The sequence below is a fragment of the Myotis daubentonii genome, chromosome 3, assembly GCF_963259705.1.
Source record: "Myotis daubentonii chromosome 3, mMyoDau2.1, whole genome shotgun sequence".
NCBI lineage: Eukaryota > Metazoa > Chordata > Mammalia > Chiroptera > Vespertilionidae > Myotis > Myotis daubentonii.
In genome coordinates, this window is record NC_081842.1 from 82,250,581 (window position 1) to 82,273,068 (window position 22,488).

At 46.9% G+C, this 22,488-nt stretch overlaps 1 protein-coding gene across 1 annotated transcript in view; it reads left to right on the forward strand.

The window, feature by feature from the left end:
• The window catches only part of GABRR3 (gamma-aminobutyric acid type A receptor subunit rho3), a 72,662-nt gene that overhangs the window by 46,102 nt on the left and 4,072 nt on the right, over positions 1–22,488 (forward strand). The window contains 1 exon segment of the mRNA XM_059686188.1: positions 6,968–7,127. Coding sequence (XP_059542171.1) covers positions 6,968–7,127 — 160 coding nt within the window.

Sequence of the window (22,488 nt, forward strand, 5' to 3'; positions counted from 1 at the left end):
AAATGAGTTTTAGGGACAAAATAGGCAGGTTGAGGGAGTTGTAGGGATAAGGAGGGTCCATGGGAGAGGAATGCATAGATAGAGACTTGAAGACGCCAGGGTGTTTATCTTACTTATACAGAGGATAGAGAAATGCCACAGGCAGATGGAAATATTTCTGACCTAAGCAATTAAAACAGCCATAAACTGAGGACAAGGGTATCTCAGGCCTGAGCAATTAAAGTGATCATAAGTTAGACCAAAAGTAGCCCTGACCTGGGCAGCTGGAAGGGCCATCAGATAAGGCTTTCTCTGCCAGCACAACTGGGAGAAAACTGTAAGATAAATCAAAAGTGACTCCAATCAGCAAGATAAGGGGGAGAGTTTAGTGGGGGGGATGAGGGGTGGGGGTGGTGGCGCGCGGAGCACCACGTGGGCTTTGAGCTTTGAAACTAATTCTATGTAGCAGAGTGACCGATGAGTGGGCAAGTCTTCAATACACGACCAATGAGTGCATGCAATAATCAATAAACCATTTGAAACGTGGGGTTTGGGGTGCAGACTTTTCTTCTCGTGGGTTCTTATCCTCGTGAAGTTTGAAGAATAAACTTGCGGACAAAAAGTCTTCTTTAATAAAAATGTGGAAGGTTATTGGAAGCAGATACAAACTCCATCTGGGCAAGGGGTCCCCAAAGGGGACCTCATGAAGAGCGCCCCCCCCCCCCCCTCATAGGAAAGGCCTGCTCTCTCTCTCTAATGGGAAAATAAGAAAATCCCACTTCATGTTCCTTTGCCTCTGGTTTATATATGCTGCAGTTCTTTGTTTGAACCTGACCTTTTCTTATTGGTCCCTTTCCTTAATTTGGAACCCCCATGTTTGCCCAAGTCCATTCCCTTTACATCATAGAAGAAAGAAACTTCACACGAATTCACACTATGCTTTTGGTTTTTTAACAAATTACTTCTTGGAGAGAGGGGAGCTTGAATTTGGAAACACTAAACACTATTGCTAGTTAGAAATTAGGGCTTAACCTAAATGCCCAAATCAGAACCAAGAGCAGTGAAATTTTGTGGCACTTTAGTTGGAAGGAGATTTCAAGTGCAGAGGCGTTGCCATCCTCATTAAGTTTCCATACCTGTGTTATTACCTGCTCCATCTGACATGCCCTATGCCACTGTCACACGCACTGCTTTGTAGGAACTGATGCAGACTCACGGAGCTGTAATTGAGCCTTGCAGAGTGGGAGGGGCCAAGCTGAGCACTTAGATAAGATGTTACTTAATGAGCATCCGAGTGTCTTCCAGGCTGGATCGGGGCGACGCCCTCATTTACACTGATTTTGTTCTTTCCCCTCTGATGCTCTGTGGAGGGAGAAGATGGTTATAAGTGGTTCACAATCATTGTAATTAGCACACAATTCATTCCAGAAAGGGTGATTTCTTAATGTTCACAAATTGCATACTTCAAAAGATCAGTTGAAAGACATAAATGGTCGTTAATATTAACACTTTGTTCACCTCTTTCCCCATTAAAAGCTTCAACCTACAAGCATTTAATGCTTCAAGGGAAAAAATACCATCTGAATGAATAATAATTACACTATTGTGGCTGTTACTCCACATTGGGGCAGCTGTGCCCTGACCTCAGAAGGCAGTGGGCAGTGTAGACCCCGGCAGGAGATTAAAGGCACTTTTCCAGCCATGAGACAGGATGAGAAAGTCATTCCACCTCTAGCAGTTAATGAACACGATTTTCAATCAGATTCCTGAAGCTGACTGCTCAGCTCTTACACTGGGCAATGATGGCAATTAAAGCTGGTTCCAGGGCAGGTTGGGGTGAATGGAGACACTGAAAGGCATTTAGGTTGTCCCTGAAATTCTGTGCTTCTTGCATCTACATGTGATTCCCCAGGGTTAGGAAATTGCTATGTAGATTTATGTAAAATAATATGCAAATCAGAAGTGTGTCTCCCCACCCCTTTAAATGAAGAGAACTGCAGTAGTCCAACACTGCTATCCTCTCAGGGGTTTGCTTCCTACCACCCTCACGTCTTTACTTAAAAAAATATATATATATATATATATATGTACACATATATACACATTCTATCTAATAAGGAGGGAATATGCTAATTGACTGTCCCACCCTCAAAGATGGCAGTGCCCACAGCCACAAGATGGCAGCACCCAGTCTCCACAGCCCTGCTGGGGCGGCAGGCATGTGGCAAGGCCGGGCCCGCCCCCAGGTGGGCCCGGGCGCTTCGTGCGCCTGCCTCCGGAGTTCCCCAGTCCCCTTCGGCCCCCCAGTCGCTGAGGGCCGGCCGGAGGCGCAGGCAGGCCTCGGATGTCAGCTGCCCAGCCACCCTGGGCTGCCCGAGGTTCAGGAAACCAGGGCTGGCTGAGGCTTGCGCTGCCAGCAGTGGCAGCAGCAGAGGTGTGATGGGGCATCACCTTCCCCTGATCGTTGGGTCACCTCCTGCCCCTGAGGGCTCCCGGACTGTGAGAGGGGCAGGTTGGGCTAAGGGACACCCCCTCCAGTGCATGAATTTTCATGCACCGGGCCTCTAGTATATATATATTTTAAATATATATATATTTTCCTAAATACACTTTTATTGATTTCAGAGAGGAAGGGAGAGGGAGAAGAGAGAGATAGAAACATCAATGATGAGAGAGAATCATTGATTGGCTGCCTCCTGCACGCCCCCTACTGGGGATCGAGCCCACAAGTGGGCATGTGCCCTGACGGGGAATCAAATGGTGACCTCCTGGTTCATAGGTCGATGCTCAACCACTGAGTCATGTAGGCTGGGATGGTCAAGGATATTTTAAACCTCATGGAAGGAGGAGCATATTGTATTTTCTTCTCTCCTTCCCAGCTCCCTCCTTCTTTCCTTGCCTCCATCTTTCTCACTTGGCCCCTTTGCATGGGATATGCCCCTCATGGGCCATGTATTAAGTAAGGGGGTCCTTTACTAGGAAACAGATATTATAAAAAGACAACTAAAGCTTTCAGGCATGTAGTCACTCATAAAGTCACTCATGTCGTCTGCTACCAGGGGATATGCCATGTACCTGGAAAAGTAATTAATTAGGAGTCACTGCTTTAACCATCATAGAGGTAACCAGGCCTTTGAGGCACCAGACTCTGGCACTGCCTTTGTGGGACACAATTGTCTATTTCTGGCCATAACCGTGTTGGGCTATCCAGCCTCTCCTCCTTTCCCGCACATCACTTCATATTTTCTTTCTGCCTAGACTTACAGGGGGAATATTTTTACTCAGTTCCAAGTGAATGTAGATAACTTTTCTCTTCAAAAGTGCTACCCACAACACAGTTCCTGAAGGGTGACTCATTGGTGATTCCTGCATGCCCTACTGCTACCAAACCAGCCAGAGCCTCTCATCATGTTCTGCAACAAGAATGGCCAATGAAACACAAAGATAAAGAATTCTCCCCAGACTAAAGGGTTTCTAGGACCCCATAGAGTTAATATGTCCTTGAGAGTTAATGTGGCCTGGCTGGTATGGCTCAGCGGTTGAGCGTCGACCCAGGAACTAATAGGTTGTTGGTGTGATTCCCGGTCAGAGCACATTCCTGGGTTGCAGGCTTGATCCCCAGTAGGGGCCATGCAGGAGCAGCCGATCGATGAAGTTCCTCTCTCATTGATGTTTCTATCTCTCTGTCCCTCTCCCTTTCTCTCTCTCTAAAAATCAATAAAACCAGATTTTTAAAAAAAGAGTTAATATGGTGCCACCACAAGGGCTCAGGGGAGTTGAGACCCATGGGCCTGACTAAATACCGTCTCATAACCCTGCTAGCAGCATTGGTGGGTGAGGAGACAATGTTCTTATCCCAACACAGGACCTTTCTGTGACTAAATGGTCACTTCATATAATTCAAAACTCCTTTCCTGAGATGTTAACTGTAATGGGTTTGGAAGGAATACAGTTTGTCAAGACTAACACATTTCTAGGGGCGGCTCAAGACTGTGTTTAATGTAGCGGCTATGCTCCTTGACTCCCAGTTCTGCTGCTTGAGGAACACGTATGTCAGTGTCCTTACCTTTACTCCACAGTCCCGCTCTATATCTTTTTCCTTTTTTTAAAAATATATTTTATTGATTTTTTACAGAGAGGAAGGGAGAGGGATAGAGAGTTAGAAACACTGATGAGAGAGGAACATCGATCAGCTGCCTCCTGCGCACCGCACCCCCCACTGGGGATGTGCCCGCAACCAAGGTACATGCCCTTGACTGGAATCAAACCCGGGACCCTTCGGTCTGCAGGCTGACTATCCACTGAGCCAAACCAGTCAGGGCTCTATTTCTTTTTTATTGCTCATTTTAAACAAGGGAAATCTGGCATGCTGGTTTCAAAATAAATAAAACTATAGTAAATGAGTTGGACAAAGCACCTTTTTAGAGAAGATGGCTGACAATTTATTGCTCTCTGGCAAATATAGGTAACGCAGTTCCTTTTTATTGGTCCAAACAGTCATCAGTTTAAAAGACATGACAAGCTGTATCTGGCATGTAAGCTCATGTTTATCCTAAGCCCTTATTTTGTCCATTAAGCTCCATGTTATTGTCTTTAAAAAAAAAAATCAAGTTCTATTTTCCATGTCACAGGGAAGCAGCAAGAGGAGACATGTGAAGGTTTTAAACTAGCAGAGTAGGAGCATCGCTTTGGGAAGCTTTCAGTGTTACTAGGGAGGCCCTGGAGGGAGGAGGGCGCTAGACCTGCCGAGAAGCACAGGGTGCCTTCATGCCTCCTGACCCAATTCTACACTCATCTCACAGCGTCTCGTCTCAGAGATGCTGCATCTATAGAGATTGTCTTAGCATCTTAAAAACAAAGGAAATTCCCTATGCAGGTCCCGAATGAGAGGCAGCAGGTTTGCATGTAAAGGGCATGGGTTCTATGCTCAGTGAGAAAGGTTTCAGTCCTGCCCCTGACAAAACTCAGGCTAATTACCGAGCCACTATCAGCTCATGATTCCTTTTTTCTTAATCCTCACCCGAGGAGTGAGGACATTTTTTCCATTGATTTTTCAGAGAGAGTGGAAGGGAGAAGGGAGGACAAAGAGGATGAAGAGGAGAGAGAAAGAGAGAGATCTACACAAAAAAAACACAGTGATTGGTTGCCTCCCGTTTGAGCCCCGACCTAGACCAGGGATTGAACCTGCAACCAAAGTATGTTCCCTTGATGGGGAATCGAACCCTTGACCCTTCAGTTTGCGGGCTGATGCTCTAACCACTGAGCCCCGATCAGGGCTCAGCTCATGATTCTTTCCTGCAACACGTGGCTGATGTTTACCTAAGTCTGTGGTGAGTAAACATTCCATAAAGGCGAGCATGTTTATTTAACAGTCTTGGCTTCAGCTATACATACATCTGTAACGTCAATAAAAATGTCACATCCATATTTATGTAGCCAGGAGTGCAAACAGCATCCACCAATGTGCAAATTGTGGATATTACCATTGTTAGGGGAACCTGAAACTCAGTGAGACGGTGGCCTGCACTTAATGGTAGGAGCCGGATGGCATTTAGGTTTCTCTTTCTGGAGTTCAAATCAGTGTGAAGGTGAGATTCGGGCCCTCCCATGGTGACTGTCAGATTGCCAAGGTGTCTTGATCATGGGACAGAGAAACTTCGTTTGAAATTGAACGGCTCTGTCCAGCTGTCACCGTCTGTGATGGGGCCTCCCTCAGACGAGGACTGGCCGGTTATGGGGAAAGGGCTGCGATGTGCTGGAGAAAGCAGTCCGCATGCTGTGCCTGTGCTTTAGGAGTAAATCCAGAGCTCTCCTGCTGCTCGGGACTCTGTCTGTTGACATTAAAATGTGCTCACAACTTATAAAAATCATTAAGGATCCCATTTGCACCTCCCTGGTGGGAAGCTGAGAAATAAAACCACGCCAGCCAGCGTACATTTCAAATATTTACAATGCTGTACTTGCCCTCCAGGCACCGCTCTGGCAGTATCCCTCTGAGAAATTAGTGCAGACACAGATTAGCCTTCTCCAAGGCCAGCATTTCATTAAAGAAACCTTAGTCGTTTCCTTCTGCTTTGTCCCCCAGAACCCTGATCTCTTGTCTCTGATGCTCATGCCAGAGAATAAGAAGGAAAAGGAAAAGAAAACAAAACACAAAACAAACAACAATAAAAGAAAAAACAACAAAATAGAAAAAGAAAAAAGAAAGAAAAGGAGAAAAAAAAGGAAAGGGAGGGGAGAGGGAAAGAGAGGGGAGGAGAGAGGAGGGTGGGACAAGGAAGGGGAGAGCACATGGGAGGGGAAGAGGAAATAGTCACTGGCGTTTAGCACTTTGCTTAGTAAATATCTACACGGAGCAGAACCTCCACTAGTGCACTTCTATTCTGAATCTCAGTTGAACTGTGTGGTTTCAGAAACAAGGGACAAAGTGCAGCAAGCATGCTGGCTTGTCAGTGTTCTGCATGAAGGAAAAACATGGAGAACAGCAATCTTTAATCCTCGAAGAATGCAAGACTAAAGGGAGACACGAAGACAATTCCTTAACAGTGAAAGCTGCCAAATGCTGGGGAAGGGCCATGGAAGTGATTTTGGAATTTCTTCCCTAGAAGAATATGTCAAAATTTGGACATGTTTTTTCCCTTTCTGGGGTGTAGAAGAGGCCCATCTGCAGGTGAGAAGCACCGAGTCCCGAAAGCCTGGGACGTCTTTTCATGGAAAGAAGGCAATGCTCTGGACAGGGGATGTGGGCCACAAAGAGAGGTGGAAAGAGAAATCCAAGGAGAGCTTCTTGCTCCGGTCAAGATGTCAGCTCGGTTAGCAGGCAGGGAGGCCTCCCCACCACACCCCGTGACCGCAGATTGGCAGTGTCCTGAAAACATCTCCGCTCGTGTGCAGCAGCACCAGGACCAGGCACTGAATGCTCGTGTCACTGAGCTTGTCGCTGTTCTCAAATGGCAGGGATCACCACGGAGCTGACCGTGTCCACCAGGGCCCTGGAGTGAGCGCCTCCAGGCCCAGGTGTCCTACATCAGGGCCCTGCACGCACCCCGGGGTCAGCTCCTCTTTGTGTCCCGGTCAGTCATTGAGTTTGCAGTCCGGAGCTACCTCACCGCAGGGGAAGAGCGGGAACAGCTCAGCAAGACAGGAAGGTACTGCCTGGATGACCACATCCCTTTAAGAAAGTGAAAAAGCTCCTCATCAGAAGCGCAACCCGGACAGCACTGCCAGCCCTTGTATAAAGTGCATATCCCTCGTCAAGGTGCCACCTCTCACTGGAAAAAAAGGGGTTGATGTATAAACCACATCCTTCCAAAGCAGATGATGATAATAATAATAACAGCTAACATTTAATGAGCATTTATTCTGTATTGGCATTGTGCTAACCACCTCACATATATTAGGCCATTTAATTCTCAAGGTAACCCCAAGAGGTCAGCACTCCATCACCCTCATTTTATGGAAGTGAAATGGGGGCAGGTGGGCAGTCACTTGGCCGAAGTCCCAGGCTCCGGAGCAGCCAGGATTTGCTGCTGAGTCTCCCTGACTCCGGACTGTGCCCCCACAAATGACATGTTTCTCTCCACCAAGAGCGAGGCTTCCTTTTCTCTTCATTTCTCGGGAGAGTGGGAGTGCACAAGGGGGGGGGGGGGCTCTTCTCCTCACGGGATACTGGGAGTAAGGTGCCCTCTGGGTTTTAAATGTGATGACATGGTTTTGTGACACTGCTTAATACAGAGGCATAGATGGATCTCTACCTGCTTCATTTCACCAAGGACTGGGCACCAGTCCCCGTTACTATGAGAACTGACATACAACATTGTACTTCAGACACCCAACTGACCAAATTAATTCGTTTGCTAGCATATGCTTAAGAAACTATATATGGAACTATGCATATATGTACACACTCATACACATGATTTTAAGAAATTCTTATATGAGCATTTACACACCCAAAACATTATTTTATATATTTTATATTTCTAGTGAGAGCATGTCATACTTTCAAGAATTTTTAAAAAATATATATTTTTATTGATTTCAGAGAGAAAGGGACATGGAGAGGGAGATAGATACATCAATGATGAGAGGGAATCATTGATTGGCTGCCTCCTGCATGCCCCACACTGGGGATCGAGGCCACAAGCCTGATGTGTGTCCTGACCGGGAATCGAACCGTGACCTCCTGGTTCATAGGTCGATGATACTCAACCACTGAGCCACGCTGGCTGGGCTTGAGAATGTTTTTATGTTCTCTTCTCCAACTGAACCCTTATATTAGCTTCCTGATGTAGCCCTTGTGGAGATTATTATCTTTATTTTAAAAATGAAGAAGCAGCCTAGTCGATGTGGCTCAGTGGCTGAGCGTCGACTTATGAACTGGGAGGTTATGGTTCAATTCCAGTCAGGGCACAGGCCCAGGTCATGGGCTCCATTCCTAGGTAGGGGCATGCAGGAGGCAGCCGATCAATGATTCTCTCTCATCTCTCTCTCCTTCTCCCTTCCTCTCTGAAATCAATTAAAATCTCTCTCTATATATAAAAGCCTAAGCGACTGTCTGACCATTCAGCTGTCCAACTGGTAGCTATGACTCAAAATGACCACCAGGGGGCAGACGCTCAACACAGGAGCTACAGAGCTGCAGTGACTTGGCAGCTATGGTTCTCGGGCTACACACCCAGAACCAGACACGAGGGAACCTGATTCTGGGAGCTTCACCCGAGAACCGCCCCTTTGCAATCCAGGACCCCTCGGGGGATTTTGGAGAGCCGGTTTTGGCCTGATCCTCACAGGCCAGGCCGAGGGGCCCCATGCACTGGGCCTCTAGTATACAAAGAAGTGAAGAAGCAGAGTTTTAGTGAAGTAAAGTGATTTATCGAATGTTTCACAGCCAGCAGAACTGCAAAGGCAATTCAGTTCTCCTGCAATGCCAACTGCATTCTTTCATTTTGTAACCTTTGCTTTTGCTTTATTGCGGATGCCGCGATTTCTTTTGTTGAAAGCACGTGATTCTGTGTTCTTGTCATGAACGTACCCCATCTCAGGATGAATACACAGGGTGAGACAACCCGAAGCTCACAGACAAGTGTGCAGTGATGGGTGTGTACGCATCCCAGGGGGCCTGTCACCGTTTTCATTCAGGAGGCCTGGCGTGGGACCCACGACTCTGCATTGCTAACCAGCCCCCCGTGCTGCCGACCCATTGCCCATACTGTGCGTTTAGAGAATCTGCGAAGTAACAGTTGACAGAGGAAAATGTCTGACAAGGAGAAGAATTTTCTGTTCTTGTTTTTTTTTTTTTTTTTTTTTTTTTTAATGTGGGGGTGGTTAACCCAAGAAAGAGGCAGTGAAGTAACCATGACTCACCTCTATGTGTCCTTTGACTTTAATATTCTTATGCCTCCTCGTCCCCACCTGCCACACAACACATGTGTTCACCTGGATATTCTTTCTCTTGATGGGGTTGTACACAACCTCCTTGTGTATCACTAAACGAGATTCTTTTGGGTTTATAAGCATCATCCTTTTAAAAAAATCCTCACCCAAGGGTATGTTTTTATTGATTTGAGAGAGGAAGGGAAAGAGAGAAGGGGAGAGAGAGAGAAGAGAGAGAGAGAGAGAGAGAGAGAGAGAGAGAGAGAGAGAGAGAGAGAGAGAACACATCGTTTCCTTGCATGCCCGGACTGGGGAGTGAACCCATGACCTTTTGGTGTACAAGATGACATTCCAACCGACTGAACCACCTGGCCAGGGCAATTATTTTTTGTTTTTAATTGTGGTAAAATATAAATAACATAGAACTTACCATCTTAACCATTTTTAAGTGCATAGTTAAGTACCATTAAGCATATTACATTGTTATGCAACCAATCTCCAGAACTTTTTAATCTCGAAAAACTGAGATTCTGTATCCATTAAACTCCCCCCAGTTCTCCCTCCCCCCAGCTTCTGGAAACCACCATTCTAAGCTTCCTCTTTTAAAGGGGCAATTATCTCAAAGAAATATTCTACTTTGCATTCATATAGTTGTTAGACAAAATGAAAGAGCACAAGATTTAGAGTCAGAAGAAGTGATTCCAAACTTTGTTTCCAGGTTATTTCTCCTAAAGTTCATTATGCATTTGCAAAACTGTGGGATTTCTTCCCTCTTTATTTCACAGAGCTGTTGTGAAGATCAAACGATGTAATAAATAGGTCTGACACATTTGCAAATATAAACTGCTACACAGAAGTTAAGTTCTTATTGTGATTATGCCAGAGCATGTGGCGTGAAGGACCAGGAGGTTTGGCGGGGAGGGCAACAGCTGTCTGAGATGAGAGGTCTTTCAAGGTGTTAGTGGAGAATCAAATTTCCCTGCTGCTTATGGGAGCGAGGTGGAGGTTCTTAGGGTGCTGCTGAAATAAGAATTTCCAGAAGCCCCCATGGGAGAATGAGATGTGGCGAAAGGCATTGTTTTTGTGGAGTTATATTCCTCAGGTTCCAAAGTCCCTGGCCCTTGAAGCCAGTCTTGAAAGAGGTACAGCTGAGGGTCCAGCAGAGCCCAAAGCAGGCCAGTGTCCAGAGCTTCCGCTCCATGGTGGAGCCGGGCGTAGTTCAGCATCCAAGCTCATTAAAGTCCATCAGTCCAAGTGCGGAGTCTGCAAGGCCACGGACCATGTGGGCACAGGGGAGCCCACCCCCTGCAATAGGAGAGCCAGGAAGCGGCATGCCAGAGAGAGAGAGAGAGAGAACACTTTGTCTAGAAGTTTAAATATTCAGATTTTGTGTGCTTGCCACTGACTCTACTCCCAGGTGTGATTGACAGACAGCCCCTCCCCTGCCGCTCAGACCTTACTGGGCATCATCCAAACTGCCTCTGTCCAGTCCCTTCCCCATTTGATCAGCGGGGACCAGACTTGGAGAGTATTGAATGCAGCTTTTTGGCAAAGCTGTGCAAATGGCCTACTTATGTCATCTGGTCTTCACCTTCCTCCTTTCCTGTTAAATGGTAACCAGGTGATTACCACAGCATCAAAGGGAGAGGATGCCCTAGTCAGGGGCAGGGCAGACAGATATGTCTGGGTTTGGGGCTAGTCAGTGATACCTCTCACTTGAGAATTGGGAAACCAGTTTTAGAGAGAAGAGAGATGTGTGAGCCAGACAGATGGGTATGAGAATGCCACATTTCTTTTATTGATAAAGCAGTTTGGAGCAAGTGGCTTGTTCTCTGTATCTATGTGTCTCTTTCTGTTTTGCTTATTTATTTTGTTTTTCAGATTCCACATGTAAGGGAAATCATATGGTATTTGTCTTTTGCTGTCCGACTTATTTCTAGTCTCCATGTCTTTCGAATTAAGTAAAATATTAGGTATTTAGTTAGTTAGTTAGTTAAACCTTGCCCAAGGATATTTTTCCATTGATATTTAGGGAGAGTGGAAGAGAGAGGGAAAGACAGAGGGAAACATTGATGTGAGAGACATTGATTGGTTGCCTCCTGCATGAGCCCCGACCACGAGCCCGGACCACGGCCTGGGCCAGGGAGGAGCCTGCAACCAAGGTACGTGCCCTTGACTGGAATTGAACCTGGGACCCTTTGGTCCACAGGTCGACGCTCTACCCACTGAGCCAAACCATCCAGGGCAAATATTAGGTTTTTAAATCACTGTGAACCAAATACACATTTTGGCAGAATTTATTCTGCTGCCTCTAATATGAATTCTGAATAAGTTCATCCAGTGGTAGCCTATTTGTTCATTTGAAACTTCCCTATAGATCAGTAAGTGATTTTGTTTTCTCAGAAAGCAATTAGTATCAGCTGCTCTGTACCAAAGAGCACCACTGTCTCCCTCAGAGTAAAGCCGTAAAGGGAAATGGTAGTTCCGATTCAACCAGGCGCTGGACCCACAAAGCACTGAAAAATCACTCCTTCCAAAAAATAAGACAATTTCAAGTTGTTTAGTTGGGTTATGTTAGCATCATTTATAGGTGCTTTTCAGCAAAAGTGGAAAGGCTTAGCCAATTTGCGTTTTAAGGGAGCAGCTAGAATCATTGCCGACCCCCACCCCAAATTTAAGCATAAATGGATCACCAGATGATACTATTGTTTCTGGATAAAACACACAGACTGGGCATACTGTTATGTTTTCTCTAAAGAGGACAAATACATTGAAAAACAAACCCAACTGGCTTGTATTGCTCTTCTGATAAATCATGTTTAATTTCAGCTCACCAACTTATGCCAGACATGCCTTACTACTCAGAAACAAAGGGGAACCTGAAACTGTTTCCTTCGGGGGAAAACAGGCATTGAGGGCAATAGTCTATCAGGCCTGGACTGAATTACAAAACACTGACATTACAGTTTTGTAACATTTGTTTGTATAATGCTCAAATATCGCTATAGGAAAAATTATAAAACTAGCTAAACCCCTATTAAATGGATGTCCAAGACAATGCTTTGCATTTATTATTAAAACTAGAGGCCTGATGCACGAAATTCGTGGAAGAGGCTCGGCCCTCGCAGCCCCGGCTTCGTCTAGAAGGTTGTCTGGAAGGATGTTGGGAAGGTCGTTTGGCTGTCTGGTCTAATTAACATATTATGCTTTTATTATTATAGACTAGAGGCCTGGTGCAGGAAATTTGTGCATGGGGGTGTGTGTCCCTCAGCCCAGCCTGCACCCTCTCCAATCTGGGACCCCTCGGGGGATGTCCCTGCGGGATCGGGCCTAAACCAGCAGTCAGACATCCCTCTCACAATCCAGGACCGCTGGCTCCTAACTGCTCACCTGCCTGCCTGCCTGATTACCCCTAACTGCTTCTGCCTGCCAGCATGATCACCCAGAATTGCCCTCCCCTGCCGGCCTGATCACCCCCAACTTCCCTCCCCTGCTGGCCTGATCAACCCCAACTGCATCGGGGAGGGCAGCAAAAAAATAGAAGACATCCCTGCCTATTGCACACGGACCCTATATACCGGCTCACCTGGCCCAGGCTGGTGGGATGACTGGCACATTCTCAGATCCCTGCTCAGGGGCTGGAGGGGTGACTGGTGGCAGCACACGTGAAAGGGGACCTCTGGGTGACCACTCTGGTCCTGGCACTTCCTGGTCCTCGGTTCCTTCCTGGTCCTGCCTGCAGCCCTGGTGCCCAGCCTGGCTCAGCCTCCCCTCTCCATCCTGGCCTCAGATGGCCTCCTTGGCTCCTGGGGGCTCTGTCCTCCCCTCCCAGCCTGGAGGTCCTGAGGGGAGGTTATGGCTTCTCAGAGACTCCCGAGCAGACCTGCCACTCATGTTCACACAGAGGAAGGGGTGTGTGTGGCAGAAGCAGCTGTATAAATGCGGGTGCAGGGGAAAGTCCTCCGGGGTCGCTTGGACAGCTTGCTGATGGTGCGGATCAGGGCTGCGTTCTCATCCTTGAGGTGCTGGTTGTCAGCCGGGAGGTTGGACAGGCCTTTCATCTCCTCTTTCAGCTCAACGGCCTTGCGCTCCAGGGCCCTGCGCTCAAATATCTCCAGCTCCAGGAGGGCCGGCCTCTCTGCAAAGCACTCCTGCCTCTGCGGGGTGTGCTCCAGCTCCACCTTGAGCTGCGCCAGCCGCAGCGTGGTCTCAGTCAGGGTCTCACAAAGCTTCTCATTCTCAATGCGCAGCTCTGTGTAGAGCTTCCTGAAGCCCCCCCTTGGGCTCTTCTAATTCGGGCTGGGGTTCTGGGTTGAGGGCCTGCTGCCTCTGGAGGGGAAGGGCTGGATTCTGGGCTGATGTCCGCTGGCTTCGCCTCCTCCCGCTCCACAGGCCCTCTCCTCTCATCGCCAAATCTGCGGTGCTCCCTGGGGGCCTGTGGTCCCCGTTCCTGCCCCTCAGGCACCTCTTCTCTCTGGGCAGGGCCATCAGAATTCTCAACCCCAGGGTCTCGGGGCTGCCAGGAAGGGTCCAGGCTTTGTGCAGCCTGCTCTTGATCAGGATGGGAGAGTCTGATCAGGGGCAGGCTGGTGAGGGGAGCAGCCGTGAGGTTGGCCAGCCCCACCCCCTGATTGGGCTAGTTCACTGGCTACAGTGGGCAGCAGTGGTGGTTCGCTGGAGGCTGGTGGGAGCCGCCAGTGCCTGCAGAAGGCAGGAGTGAGCCACCACCCGTGGGAGGTGGGAGGGAGCCCCCAGCGCCTGCGGGAGCCCGGGGGTGGGGGTGGGGGTGGGGAGGAACAGAGAGGTCAGCAGTTCAGCCCGCTCGCTAATCAATGCCACCTCATGGCGACCGGTCCTTTGTTCATTTCGGTAGCCTCAGCCCCTGGTTTTTTATATATATGGATGGCTTTTAGCCAGACACCAGAAGCAAAACCAGAATTCTTTAAAATAAGCAAACATTCTTAGCATTTATTAAAACTGTTTTTAAATCTTGATTGTTTAGAGTTTTACTGTAAGTCCTATTCATAAAGCCATTTTCATGACTTACTAACAAAAGTCTTTTTATCAGATTTCTGGAATGTACAATGTTAAGGCGATGGCCTTTGATGGATGTTACCATGACAGTGAGACTGACATGGCCCAGGCTTCCTTTTCTCTCCATGCTGAGGAAGCCTCCATTCGAGGAAGAGTCACAGGCAGCCCCAGCGCAGGTCCGTCCGGATAAAGGGAAGAAGATCCCTGGGGGCCCGTTGGTAGAATCACTCTGGAGAACAACCATGTCATTGACACCTGTTCACGGATTTTATTTCTCACTAGAGGCCCGGTGCACAAAAATTTGTGCACTCGGGGGCGGGGGGGGGGGGAAGGGGGGTCCCTCAGCCCGGCCTGTGCCCTCTCGCAGTCTGGGACCCCTCGGGAGATAACGCCCTGCTGGCTTAGGCCTGCTCCCGGGTGGCAGAGGGCAGGCCCAATCCCTAGGTGCAGCCCCTGGTCGGGCTCAGAGCAGGGCCGATTGGGGAGTTGGGGCACCACCCCCTGTCATGCACAGAGCAAGGCGGATTGGGAGGTTGCGATGCCACCCTCAGTCATGCTCAGGGTAGGGCCGATTGGGGGGTTGGGGCACTGCCCCCTATCACACTCAAGGCAGGGTCGATAGGGAGGTTGTGGCACCACCCCCTGTCACGCACAGAGCAGGGCCCATCAGGGGGGTTGGGGAGCTCCCCCCAGTCATGCACAGAGCAGGGTCGATCAGGGGGTTGGGGAGCTCCCCCTGTCACACACAGAGCAGGGCCCATCAGGGGGATTGGGGAGCTGCCCCCTGTCATGCACAGAGTAGGGCCCATCAGGGGGTTGAGGAGCTCCCCCCTGTCACTCACAGAGTAGGGCTGATAGGGGAGTTGGGACACCGCCCCCTATCACACACAGAGCAGGGCGGATCAGGGGGTTGGGGCACTGCCCTCTATCACCCACAGAGCAGGGCCGATCAGGGGGTTGGGGCGCTGCCACTGTCATACTCAGGGCAGGGCCAATGGGGAGGTTATGGCTCTACCCTGTCACACACAGAGCAGGGCCCGTGGGGTGGGGGGGTTGGGGCGCCACCCTCTAGCACCCACAGAGCAGGGCCAATCAGGGGGTTGGGGCGCCGCTACTCTCACACTCAGGGCAGGGCCGATGAGGAGGTTATGGCTCTACCCCGTCACACACAGAGCAGGGCCTGTGGGGTGTGGGGGTGTTGGGGCACCGCACCCTGTCACACACAGAGCCGCAGGGTGATCAGGAGGTTGGGGAGCTCCCCCTATCAGGCACAGAGCAGGGCCGATCAGGAGGTTGGGGCGCCTTCCCCTGTCAGGAACAGAGCAGGGCCGATAGGGAGGTTGTGGCCCCGCCCCCTGTCACACACAGAGCCGCAGGGCGATCAGGGGGTTTGGGCGCTGCCCCCTGTCATGCTGATCCCGGTGCCAGGAGACCTCGCGGCTCCGCTGATCCCAGTGCTGGGAGGCATATTACCCTTTTACTATATAGGATAGAGGCCTGGTTCATGGGTGGGGCTGGCTGGTTTGCCCTGAAGGGTGTCCCGGATCAGGGTGGGGGTCCCCACTGGGGTGCCTGGCCAGCCTGGGTGAGGGGATGAAGGCTGTTTGCAGCTGGTCACACACCCTTCAGGGTGGGGGTCCCCACTGGGGTGCCTGGACAGTCTGGGTGAGGGGCTGAGGGCTGTTTTCAGGCTGGGACTGAAGCTCCCAACCGCTCCTTTTTTTCTTCTTTTTTTAAAAATTCTGGGCCAGCTTTAGCTCTGAGGCTCCAGCTCTTAGGCCTCCGCTCCTGAAAGCAGGTATCTGCTTTGTTTCGGTTCTACAATCGAAACTCTGTATCAACTCCAGGTCTGAGATCCCTGCTAGCTGAAAGCTGGTTTCTGGGTTTTTTTTTAGCTTCTAGTTTTGTAACTATGTTTCAAACTGCCTGCTCAGAGGCCTGCAGCGGCAGGCGGGGAACGTTGGAGTCCTCCGTCACTGAAGCAAGCAAGCCTCATGTTAACTTCAAGCTGCCTGGCTGCTGGCTGCCATCTTGGCTGACAGTTAATTTGCATATTGTCCTGATTAGCCAATGGGAAGGGTAGCAGTCGTATGCCAATTACCATGTTTCTCTTTTATTAGATAGGATTGTGTCTATTACATTTAATTTGTTTTACTGGGGTATATATGAGTGAAGAGAAATTCCCAATACATAAAACTTGTTTTAGAGTCAGAGTATATCAAACAACAATTGACTATGAATTGGACAGTGCTAGACGGAACTGAGAGTCAGCAGCCACGGCTCCTGCCTACAGAAGATTTGAAAGTGGACTGACTTATATTCAGGAGCGTTTAAGGTCTTAGGAGGATCTGGCCCCATCAGTGAGAGTCACAGGCATGCATATTATGGAAAAACAAGGGAAGGGCTTTGTAACTGCTCGTCTGGACCCCCTTCTTTCTAAATGTAAATTTTCTGTATTTAACTAGGGAATAAAATGGACTGTGACTATAACATAAGGGGACTTGGTTCCTTAGTGGTAGCCAAGTGCCAAAATATCTGAGCTGAATCCTCCCAGGAAGAACATCAACGTGAAGGTGTACTGTGGACACTCACACAGCTGAGCTTCCTCGAAGACCTTCCCTCCACCATCTCCCCTCGTGGCTTTTGTCTTATGGCATTGACATGCCCCTTATGTTATGGAGTCCAAGGGATACAAAAAACTGTAAACTTTGCTCAGTCTTCCCATCCCAATATTAAAGTACAGTGGGGCCTTGACTTACGAGTGTCCTGACTAACAAGTTTTTTGAGATACAAGCTGCCTCTCGGCCGATATTTTGCTTTGAGTTGCGAGCTAAAATTCGGGTTACGAGCCAGCTTCAGATACCCCACCGCTAGTTGGCGCAGCAAACGTCACAGTGAACGCCACAACATCAGCCCAGCATCACGTGTCTCACTCGTTCACTGTTGATTTGACATACGAGTAATTTGAGTTATGAGCTCCGTCACGGAACAAATTAAACTCGTAAATCAAGGCCCCACTGTAATATGTCACACTGCAATGGCATCGTATGTTTTGTAGTTGAGTATAGTTTTCATAGCTTTTGGAGGTATTTCATTAGTTACTTTATTCACCAAATGTTTATTGAGCTGCAAGAACAGTGAGCTGGTAGCTATTCAAAGTGACAGACGTAGTGGGTGTTAGAGCAGAGGTAGGCACACCTCCTGAGTTCTGAAAAGGGAACCAAAAGAAGGAAAATGACACCCATGAAGGGATGTGGGCTCTCAATGTACAGACAACTGAAGATGCCTCCAGGCGTGGTGCTGAGCAACAAATCGAATAAAATGTGCTCATCCCATAGTGACCTTTGGTTGAACCAAGTAAATCAGGTCCAGTGGGTATTAAATAGACGTTTGTTAAGTAGAAAAACCTCCAATGATCCACATTCATGTTGTAGACGGGCAGTGTGCATACTTCCGTGTCGAGTATTTTGTGAAAAAGACTCCATTTAGAGACAAGGCCTTCATAGGAAGTATAAAATATTTCCCTTCCTACTTTGATTCCTGGGATTGAATTAAGGGAAATAAAAACAGAGTATTACTTGCAGTGTTTTGTCATTTATTTCACCATAAAGTAAACCAAATTGATTTGAATTCTTTCATGTCAGGTAAAGAGGCAAATAACTTCTTCCTTGTTTCCAATAACATCGGTCTTGATTCTCTGCCATGAATGACACAGCATTCCAGAAACTTATGTTACCCTTGGGTGCAAAAGATTTAAAAGCAAATTCTTTTTCTATTATGACTTCCCTCATGGGTGGGTTAGTTCTGAGGTATTTCATTTTCTTTAAAAAAAATTTTTTTTTTAATTGATTTCAGAGAGGAAGGGGAAAGAGAGAGAGAGAGACAGAGAGAGAGAGAAACATCAGTGATGAGAGAGAATCATTGATGGGCTGCCTTCTGCACACCCCCTACTGGGGATGGAGCCTGCAAACCGGGCACATGCCCTGACCAGCAATGGAGCCGTGACCTCCGGCTCATAGGTAGACACTCAGCCACTGAGCCATGCTGGCCAGGCTCATTTTATTTACTGATACAACTTTTCCAATTCTTTCAAAACTGTCCAAGGGCTATATTTTTCTAGGAAACTGTCCAAACTTGAGCTAATATAATTTATTTAAAACTTTTCTCCATTTAATTGTAGATAGACCATAAATAAAATTTATAACTATTTAACAGTTTTTAAGCCTGATGTAAAGGGGACAGTATTTTCATAGGGCTATATTTTTAAAAGACAGAACAGAGTAATATTTTAGGTGGTTCTTTAGGAATTCGTTGCAATGATTTGAGCAGAGCACTGCAGTTGGATTAACATTTCTGATTCTGATACACTCTGTATATAATTGGTGTTTTTTTTTTTTTTTTTTTAAAGGGCAAATCTATAAGTAAATAGAACAAATCTACACTCTTCCTTTCCTCCAACTCTGGTTCTTCTTACATTGCTGCTTCTCTTCTGCTTCGACCTACCACATTCAGGGTGTCCGATGCTTCCGCTGGGCACACCATTTCACAGCTTTAAGTCAGACTCGTGGCTGAATACACGGGGCCATCTCGCTACAGGGCTGATCTCTCGCACTCCACACACACCTGGCATTGCACTCGAGCATTCATGCACAGTGGTTGGCCCATCAAACGTAACTTTGGTTACTGTCCAGGAACGCAGGCATTGTATTTTTCAGTGACACATTTCTAACACTGAGAAATAACATTTCTTTACTGCTCTAGGGAATTATTAGAGCATTCAGAACGAGCTCCCAGGATTTTAGCCAATTTCTTCTCCTCAAATTGGTGGTGGCTTGCGAAGTCTATGAGGACAGCTGTTCCTGTGAGCTTCATTTCTGTCAGGGAGCAACACAGTTCCTGGCTGAGTTCTTATTTCAAGCAGAATGAAATGCCATTTACACGGGAAACGCATGAGTGACAGACAGCACGTAATGGTTACCTCATTTTGATTTTCACTTCATTTACTGATCACAATCCGAAACGGACTGTATGTGATTGCTCACTGAGGGGTAAGCTGGGATAAAATACAAGGATATCAGAAAATACACTGCTTTCTAAGATTAAGAAACAGCCAGTCAACTCTAAATTGCCTAAATATAGAAATGGGCTCTTTTGTAGAACTGCTCTGGAAAAGCTAAAAAGAGGTATGTTTTTAACTTAATTTCATTATTTTTGTTCTGGTTAAAAAAAATGAATACAATTTCATTATAAAAATTTAAAATACCAATTGGCAAAAGAAGAATCATCCACTCAGAATTAAACAGTTAACATTTTAATGTATGGTCTTAGAGTTTTCCTGTGCATAACGTATTTTTTCAAATGGAAACATTTATTACATTTATTACTTACATTTATTAATTTAAACACATATCATAATGAACACTGTGCTGGGGATATAGAAATGAAATATGGACCTAGTCCCTGACTCATTGAACTGCATTCTATTCAGAAATGTATCTAAGTTAAGCCATTTGTAATCAGACTTTCTTTTCTGGATCATAAACAAGTTTCTTTTATTTTACATTTTTTTCATAAACAATTGTTATGCCATTCTTTCCCATGCAAACGAACTTAAAAATGTTTTTATTGATTTCAGAGAGAGGAAGGGAGAGGGAGAAAGGGATAGAAACATCAATGATGAGAGAGACTCATTGAGTGGCCCCTACTGGGATGTGCCCTGGCTGGTAATTGAACTGTGACCTCCTGGTTCATGGGTTGACACTCAACCACGGGCCACACCAGCCCGCTGCAAACTAACTTTTAATGCTGTAGAGCAGTCCACTGAATGGGTTCACCGTAGTTTACTTAACCCGCCTCCTCCTGGGCGACATTTGCTTTATTTCCTATTGTATGCTATCATAATGGGTTGCAAGTAGCAACATATAGAATATTTAGACATAAAGTTATTTCAGAAACAAGTGAAATTCCTAGCTATACCCAAATCTCAGCCTTTATTTCCTTCGTAAGAATCCCTGTTTGCAACTAGAATCTGCCGTGTCAGACTCACTCACTTGTCTCCTCAGGGGCTCTGGGGGATAGGTTTCTGTAGTTGAAGAAACTTTTTCAGTTTTAGTTTATTTTTCCCCCTCTATCATTTTGTATTGTGCCACTTATAAGCCTGTTCAAATGACACACACACACACACACACACACACACACACACACACAAAAAACATCCTCAAAGAATCAAGAGGAGGTGGTAAGGAAATTGCTACTTCAAGTACAGTTCTGTACCTGGGGCTGCCGGTATTTCCAGCAGGCCGTAGGTAAAGCAGTCCATGTTACTATATTAAGTTTAACTCATTTATGGGATGGAGTCACCTACGTTGTCCTTGTAAACCTTGCTTTAAAACACTATCAACCTGTAAAGTCCTGGTCAATCTTAAAGTCATATCACTTCCCAATTGCTATGTTGACATTCCTCCACTTAACAAAAACTTGAACCTTCTTTTTCCTCTTAAAGAAACTGTAAAAGACAAGATGCACTGGATAACTCAGGAGAAGATTTTTCCAGGCTATGGCCATAGGAAGGACTTTCATGAATGAGGAACGTTTCCAAGGAAGGGGCCTAGACATTCTGAGGCAGGTGACAAGGGAGTCACATTCACCGAGGAAGAGAGTGGTGAGTCTTAGCTCAGAATTTATGAGAGCATGGTTGTCACGTCTCAGAAAACAAATTAATGATGGGGGGAGGTGGGGAGGTGGATTTCTCCACTGAGTACCCAGGGGCTCAGTTAAAGTTCAACATTGCCAGTGGTCTCTCGTTTCAGTCAGCTGCTGACCATACTTTTTGCTCTATGATGGGGCCAAGCCTGGAAGAGAGATCTCATAGTCACTGAGAAAAATAATAATACTTTTCTTTGGAATATATTGAAACTTAATTTGTTGTTTGAAACATTGATCTAGGTTTTATTACTAATTAGGTCATTTGAAAGGTGAGCTATTACTTTAAATCCTAGGGTCAGTACATATAGAAACACTTTCTACAAGAGGGCTGCCAAGGTTCCTACAAAAGTGTATAGTTGAGTACTCCCTGCCTTAGCCAATTAAAAGTAGATGAAAGTTGCCGTGTCTTTAGCAACATTGTAAAAACATATTTCCTACTATGAGGTAATAAGACTTTCTGAAGTTTGGTATACAAGTCTGTGTCCTTTAGAAGTGACGTATACTGCTGGTGGGAATGCAGACTGGTGCAGCCACTATGGAAGACAGTATGGAGTTTCCTCAAAAAACTGAAAATGGAACTCCCATTTGACCCTGTGATACCACTTCTAGGACTATATCCCAAGAAACCAGAAACACCAATCAGAAAGGATATGCACCCCTATGTTCATAGCAGCACAATTCACCATAGCTAAGATCTGGAAACAGCCTAAGTGCCCATCAGTAGATGAATGGATTAGAAAACTGTGGTACATCTACACGATGGAATACTATGCTGCTGTAAAAAGGAAGGAACTCTTACCATTTGCAACGTCATGGATGGAACTGGAGAGCATTATGCTAAGTGAAATAAGCCAGTCAATGAAGGAAAAATACCACATGATCTCACTCATTCATGGATAATAGAGACCATTATAAACTTATGAACAATAATAGATACAGAGGCAGAGCTGCCTCAAACAGATTGTCAATCTGCAGCGGGAAGGCCGGGGAGGGTTGGGAGGCAGGAGGGAGGGGGGTAGGAGATCAACCGAAGGACTTGTATGCATGCATATAGGCATAACCAATGGACATAAGACGCTGGGGGGTAGGGGAGGCCAGGGGATTGTCAAGGGTGGGGGGGGGGGGAGGACACATATGTAATACCTTTTGTAATACTTTAAGCAATAAAAAAAAAAGAAACATCAAAAAAAATAAAATAAAATAAAAGTGACATATAGCCCTCGCCGGTTTGGCTCAGCGGATAGAGCATTGCCTTCGGACCAAAGGGTCCTGGGTTTGATTCCGGTCAAGGGCACTTACCTTGGTTGCAAGCTCCTCCCCAGCCTGCAGGAGGCAACCAATCGGTGTGTTTCTCTCACATCAATGTTTCTCTCTGCTTTTCCCTCTCTCTTCCAC